This window comes from Paroedura picta, chromosome 8, assembly GCF_049243985.1.
Source record: "Paroedura picta isolate Pp20150507F chromosome 8, Ppicta_v3.0, whole genome shotgun sequence".
Classification (NCBI taxonomy): Eukaryota; Metazoa; Chordata; class Lepidosauria; order Squamata; family Gekkonidae; genus Paroedura; species Paroedura picta.
The window spans coordinates 56,423,295-56,430,486 of NC_135376.1; the positions used below are offsets into that span (position 1 = coordinate 56,423,295).

Sequence of the window (7,192 nt, forward strand, 5' to 3'; positions counted from 1 at the left end):
TCGCGGTGCTCCAGCGCATGAATACCGCCTTGTCGCGTCGGACGTCTGCTATCGCGGAGTACCGAGAACGGGTGCCCGGAACGCTGACCAGCAGCAGAAGACGTTCTGTAAGGGTAACCATGGCGGCCAAGAAACGCTGGCAAGCACTGGCAGAGGTCCGGTTCCCCAGACAGTTCTGGGTGGACGAACGATCCTCTGACTGGTGGGAGAATTTTGTGTGGACTCGCTGGGATGATGACCACTGGATTGCCAACTTCAGGATGTCGAGGGGGACATTTTTTGAACTCGTGGAGGCTCTACGTGGACGCATGGAGAGGCAAGTCACTGGCATGCGGCGCCCCGTTCCAGTTGAAAAAAGGGTGGCTGCCGCATTGTGGTACTTGGCCACCCCTCAGTACTTCCGGACAGTAGCCCAGCAATTCGGACTCGGAGTCACTACGGTTGGCGATATCCTTAAGGAGTTCTGCCTCGCCATGGAGGCGGAATTGTTCAGCAAAGTCGTGTGCCTCGGAGACCGGCTTGGAGCGGTGAGTGTCATTCTATCCCCTTTGCCCTTTAAATTTTTTTTCTTGTTTGACAGGTCAGCAACGAAGACGCGATACACCCCACGCTGACATGCAATGGCTTATATTCTTTTCTTTCCCTTATTCCAGAGTATGGACGGGTTTGCCAGGCTTGGATTCCCGCATTGTTTTGCGGCCGTCGATGGAAGCCACATCCCTATCCGTGCCCCCGGGGGAAGCATAAAAGAGTACGGGAACAGGAAGGACTTTTGCTCTGTTCTCCTGCAAGGAACAGTGGACTTCTCCGGCCGGTTTATCGATGCCGAGGTGGGGTGGAGTGGCAGGAGGCATGATGCCCTTGTTTTCAGGGAATCCAACCTCAGGAAAGCCATGGACGAAGGGGTCTTTGTTCCAGGAAACCCCACCGCCACCATTGAGGGCGTGCGTGTGCCGCCGTTGGTGCTCGGGGACGGAGCCTACCCAATACGACGCTGGCTCATGACTCCCTACAAGCGGCCAAGGACAGACGTGCATAGCCACTACAACCTCACTCACTCCCGGGCAAGGAATGTAGTGGAGCGTGCCTTTGGACGTTTGAAGTCCCGGTTCCGTTGCCTGATGTCCCGACTACACGTGCATATAGACAATGTGACTCCGCTGATCATCGCGTGTGTCATTTTGCACAACATATGCGAGGACAAGGGACATAACATCCCCTTCCCTGTGGATGAACCTGATCCTGTTGTCCTTGAGGACACACAAGACATCCCTGAAGCAAGGAGAAGAAGAATCTATGCAGAGGGGTGCAAGGTTCGGGACGCCATAGCCACCCACATCTACAGAAACAGGAGGCGTGTTTAATTGTTTTTCCCACTCTCTTGTTGGTGAATAAAGTTTTGTGTTATTTGTTTAACCTTGTCTTGTGCGGTTTGTGTACTTTGCCAGCAAAAAAACGGGGATTCTCTGGTCCAAAAGCACTTTGACAGCCCTAAATGCTAACTCCCAACTGAAATTGACAAACACAATACGGAAGCGCTGAATGGGGAAAGTTCGGGGAGGCGGGTAGCCAGGAAGTATTGGCGACCCCTGTCAAACCGGAGGATCAATCCACTTATGTTCCAATGAATAATTTTATTGGTGGGCAGCTTTGATACATTTAAAAAACGGGGTGGTCTATCGGAGCAACGCACGTTCGTTCCCTAACCGTCATTCCGAAGATGCCGAAGCCACGGAAGGGCTCCTTCTGGCAGCGCGCCGAGGCTGAGGCACTTCTGGAGCTTGTGCTCCAATCGAAAAGTGTTGGCCGCCTTATGGCCAGCACCCACTGCCACACCAAGGGTGCTTACCTGGTGTTGGCTTCAAAGCTGAGGGAAAGGGGCTACGTCCGGACCTGGGAGCAGGTCCGGACAAAATTCAAGCGCCTTAAGCTGGACTTCCTAAACAGTCTGGAACAGTGGGGGGGGATCCCGCAGCCAAGTGGGAGGACGGTCTTCCACGACCAGATGGTAAAAATATGGGAGAAGGCTGGGAAGCCCCCCCTGGACATGAGGAGGCATATGGGTGAGTGCTGCCCTCGTTGTGTTTTACCCTTAAACATGCATGGAATGACTAGCTGCCTCTTTCCCCTACTGTCCCCAATGAAATTCGAGAAAGTATTTAGATGCTGTCAACCCCCTCAGACTTAGCCAGCCAGTACTGTAGAACCACTTTGGTTATGCGCTTAGACTCTAACTGTGGTGTGTCCACCAGCTGTGTTTCATCTCTGTTTTGTGTGCTTTTAATTATGATTTGTCTTTTTCTTTGCCCAGCCACACAATCACCATCCAAGCTGGCAACAGCACCTGAGCGTGAGGAGGGGGAGGAAGAGGGACCTTCCACCTCGGGACAGGCTGCAGGTGAGAGTTTTATGCCTGTGCGGGAGACCCATGTGTGTGTACCCCCATGGAGCCATATGGGAGCCTGCTGTGATGCTCCCATTTGAAGTGTTATTAAATTCTTTGTTTGATTTCTATAGCTGAAACTGTGGAGGCAAGGCTGCGTGCGATGGAGGCCAGAGTTACTTCCCTGGAGGCTCAAGTGGCAGAGCTGAAAGGGGAGATTGAGCAGCAAAGGCAACAGAGGGAGGCGGAAGAACGTAGGTTATGTTCCCCACTGCCCAACTCTTCTCACACTGTGGCTAAGGCCACTTAAAAGTGTATGCATGTAAACTAAAGAAATTTGAAAATATGTGTGGCACTAATGTGTACTTTTTCTCCCTCCCCACACAGTTAAGAAGAAGGAGGATGAGGACCTCTTCCGCCGCAAAGTCCGGGGGTCCGTGGGAAGGTTGAGCAGGAGAGTGAGGGAGATGGAAGGGGCTGGGCAGGGGAGCAGTGGGACCTGAGTTTTGTTTCCTGTTTGTGTTTTGGGGTAGGGGTTGGGGGGGGGGGCTCCAAGTTTCATTCCCTAATGTTTTTCCCCTGTTAAATGTATAGTTTTGTTAAAAAAAATAGGTTTTCCAGGGGGGTGGGGGGTGGTGGTGCTGGTGGGGCTCCAAGTTTCATTCCCTAATGTTTTTCCCCTGTTAAAATGTTTTTTAAAATAAAATGTTATTGCAAATTTTATAACAAGACTCCAGTGTGACTTCTTAAACTCGCACATATTTAACCCCACACCACACTCCTAAAACTCCTTGAACTAACACCCCTCCAACCTCCAACCCACACAGCAGTACCACAATATAGACAATCACTAGAGAGGCCGCTTTCGGCCTTGCAGATTCCACAGTAGGGTACACAGAGACAGAGTCAAAAATATGAACTTTATTCAACAAACAACAAAACACAGATAACATGAAATAGAAAAAGTGGGCAAAACTAGGAGGGGGAGTACTTGTCTGCTGGTTTTATTTTCCTCTTTCCGAGAATAGTCCTCCTTCGTGTTTGGGTGGAGGCATTCTGAGAGGGAGTCGGTGGGGTGGGTGCTGGAAGTGGTGGTGTTGGTGTGGGTGGTGGTGGGGGTGGTGGTGTGGGTGGTGGTGGGGGGGCGGGGGCGATTTGTGGAGGGTAGGCCCTTTCCATGACCACTACAGCCCTCTCCATGAGTCTCCTTATCAGTCGCACCTCCTCCACGCCTTCGCGTAGGATTTGGTTTGTCTCTCTAAGGACTGCCCTCAATTTTCTCCCCTCCTGGGCAATGAGTGTGAGCATGGCTTGGTCAGCGGCAGCGGCACGCCGTGACTCCTCATAGCAGTGCTCAAGGAGCCTCTCTCCCACGCTTGTCAAGACGGAGACGCGCCTCAGCCTGCCGCGTTCCCTCGTAAGCCTCTCCTCTGCTGGGAGCGCACCTCTAGGTGGTGGGCTGCCTGGAGCCAGGGGTGGTTCCTCCTCCTCATCTGAAAGAACCTCTGTTGGCAAAAAATGAGAAACAAAACTGTTAGTGACATCAATAAAGTCAAAACACACCATGGTGGACATGGTGTTCTTTTTTGTCCCCGTGTTTTCCTGCCAAGAATTTAAACAATCCCCGGCGAGCACATGGCTATTGTTTGTTTGCCCATGGTGTGCTTTTACTTTTGCCTACTTTCACAGCAGGACTCTCAACAATTAAAAGGGAGCACATGGTTAGTGCCTAGCGACATTGTCCTGCAGCTATGGCTCGAAAGGAACAGGTCATGCACGCTCACCATCTTGAATCTGTATCCGCCTGCGCCGTGCAGGAGGTCCAAGCAACCCAGGCTGTTCCTCCTCCTGTGTTCCGGGTATGAAATCTGCAAAAAAAGGAAAAAAAACAGATCTAGGACCAAAGGGTGGCAAAGCCAGCTTCAAAGGCTACACCAGCAACGCAGAGGGACTCTCTTCTTTCTCTTAGCAGTGCTGCTGCCCTGCACAAACAGAAAAGCACAAAGCAGTCAAAACAGCCCCCCCCCCCTATTTTAACTAATACTTACCAATGTTAGTTGATGCCCCCGAATCACTATCCACGTCAGGTGCTGCTGGAGACTCGAGGGGCCCCGTCCCTGGCAACTGTGTCTCTGTGGACAAGAGCAGAAAATAGTGAAAAATGAGCAAGCATACACCATGAACCACAAAGCAAGCTCCCAAAGTAGTGAGCCAAAGTACTGCAGAAGGCCTATGGGCGAGGCATGCAGCAAATATTTTGGGGCTGTTGGTTAAACATGACCGTTTCAAATACTAACCACATCAAGCACTCCACAGCCAACCATCTTTTAAAATCTTTTAAAAATTAAAATTAAATTATAAAATTAAAACCGTTTCAAATAGTAAACACAGCAAGCACTCCACAGCCTACCATCTTTTAAAATCTTTTAAAAATTAAAATTAAATTATAAAATTAAAACCGTTTCAAATAGTAAACACAGCAAGCACTCCACAGCCTACCATCTTATGCGTTGCAACGAACTGACGAGAAAACGATGGCCAAACGTCAGAACACACATTTGCTCAAAAGGAAATATAAAATAAAAATAAAATCACTTACCGGAGGCAAGGGGCGTTTGCTCAGGAGCCTCCTCTGGCTCCCCAGGAACGATGGCGATGAGGTCCAGCGTTACCGATTCCGCGGCTCGTTGCTGGACGGGGGGTGGAGGGCGAAAGCTGGACGAGGTGCCCTCGCCGGGATCCTCCTCAGCGGGTGGTTCCTCGACCGGGGCAGCCGGCTTCCGAACCACCTTAAGGCTCCGGCCGACGCGCTTCGGCCTGCCGGATCCTTCCCCGTCTCCGTACAGCTGGCGCTGCTCCTCGAAGTAGGGGCAGGTAACCTTCTCGTTGCCGGAACCCTTATTATGGTTCACGGCACGCATATACTCTGCCCTCATTGTCTTGGTCTTCGACCGGCATTCAAGGCCGGTCCTGTTGTGGCCCAGGGCGCGCATCTTAATGGCCACTTGTTCGAATACCTCCCTATTCCTGTGGGAGGACTGGAACGCGTCCTGGATTTTCTCCTCCGAGAAAATCCCGATCAGGTCCCTGATCTCCGCGTCCCTCCAAGTTGGGCCACGGCCGGTTGCAGGGACGGACGAGGCTTGAGAAGACGATTCCATGTTGCTTTCGCTGGTAGCTGAGCAAAATGGTGGTGGAAGGTGCAGGGTGCAACGGATCATATACCTTCCCGCACACAAAGACAAAGGGACTAGCCGGCTCCTGATTGGTAGAGGGCAGTAGGGGACACGCGCATTGGCCACATTAGGTCACATGTCACGTTCAAAACTCCTCGCGCGGGAACAGGATCTGCTCCTAATGGCCAGATTGGCGCCCTTGTTGTTTGACTTAACGCATGCGCTGATTCGTTTACACGAGAGAAGAGCAGTTTGAACATGCAGCGGGAGCCATTTTAGGAAAATGTCCGCCATTACACAAACGCATGCCGGTGTTCAACCGAGAGCAAGTGCGGCAGTACTCGGCAGTTCCCCAATAATATTCACCAGCCACAGCATAAATCAACCAAACATGACATGTTACTGGCGTACGTTCGTTGGCACGCTCAGAGGAATGTTTTTTAAAATGAACGGGGGACGGCGACTCCGCTTGCCGGAGGTATAGCTGCCAATGGAAGGGGTTGTCCGCACCCAAGCACAAGCACGCACCGGGAACCACACAAAGACCCACTACACATAAGCCGCCCCTCATGATATCACCACGAATCATGTCTATTGAACCCCTCTAAGCTAAGCAGGAGACTGCGAGCGGCGACCGTTCGTTGGCACGCTCAGAGGAAAATTTTTTAAAATGAACGGGGGACGGCAACTCCGCTTGCCGGAGGTCTAGCCGCCAATGGAAGGGGTTGTCCGCACCCAAGCACAAGCACGCACCGGGAACCACACAAAGACCCACTACACATAAGCCGCCCCTCATGATATCACCACGAATCATGTCTATTGAACCCCTCTAAGCTAAGCAGGAGACTGCGAGCGGCGAATGTTCGTTGGCACGCTCAGAGGAGAATTTTTTAAAATGCTCCCTGTACGTTGACTCCGCTAGGACTGGCCGATGGTAGACGGGGTTTTAAGCTTTGGCCAAATTTAGGGAACGTGACGGTGTGTGCCACTGTGCTTGTGAAAAACTCTTGTGGTGTCCGGGCAGAATTTCCTAAAGTGATCGTGCTTGAAAGCCAGTCGCTGTCCCGTTGCCTCGTAGATCCCCGCTCGCTCGGAGAAAAAAAAAATGGCGAACAGTTCGCCGGAAGTTTCGAGGACAGGCTCGGGAGGAGGGACTTTGAAGAACCCGCAACAATGGTAACGCACAGGTCTTTAGCGCTACTGTTGCAGATTGGTTGCAGGAGTGTATCGCTATCCGGAGGGTGAATCCAGTTTTCTGGATTCCCCTAAAAGCGCTACAACGAAGCGCTTTTGGCGGGTCGGTTTCAGGATTGTTGCAGATCGTTAACGACGTCGTGCGTTATGGCAAATTAGTAGCGTTTTCAATCAGCAACCATTGTGCTATTTTTAAGCCGTGGGAAATGCCCCAGCGTTTCTGCATTCTGTGAACAATTGGCAACATTGGTCCTTGTGCGGAATGGCCCTCAGTGTGGAAGACTGCCCACTGTCAGCAAGCAAATAGTAAGCCTAGTCCATATCATCAGGTCTGAAGCAGTTAAATTTATGAATGGACACTTCTAGTGCACACTCATGCACATGAACACTAAAACACTACATAGTGCACACCCTGGCATTTCACACACTGCACCTGTTG

The 7,192-nt window shown here is 51.4% G+C and overlaps 1 protein-coding gene across 1 annotated transcript; it reads right to left on the reverse strand.

Annotated features, from left to right (window-relative positions):
• Positions 1–1,298: 1,298 nt before the first annotated feature.
• Positions 1,299–6,939, reverse strand: LOC143843578 (uncharacterized). Its single transcript, XM_077349904.1, has 4 exons — positions 4,983–6,939; positions 4,432–4,515; positions 4,168–4,251; positions 1,299–3,888 (listed from the first exon to the last, which is right to left on the reverse strand). Exons 1-4 carry the CDS (start codon positions 5,602–5,604, stop codon positions 3,359–3,361), a joined length of 1,320 nt encoding a protein of 439 aa, XP_077206019.1. The 5' UTR covers positions 5,605–6,939; the 3' UTR covers positions 1,299–3,358.
• Positions 6,940–7,192: the final 253 nt, after the last annotated feature.

Coding starts and splice junctions, on each gene's coding strand:
- LOC143843578 (XM_077349904.1), bottom strand. CDS start 5,604: ATGATCCGTTGCACCCTGCACCTTCCACCACCATTTTGCTCAGCTACC. Junction 4,252..4,431: donor GGGGGCATCAACTAACATTG/GTAAGTATTAGT, acceptor CTTTTTTTGCAG/ATTTCATACCCGGAACACAG. Junction 3,889..4,167: donor GCGGATACAGATTCAAGATG/GTGAGCGTGCAT, acceptor TTTTGCCAACAG/AGGTTCTTTCAGATGAGGAG.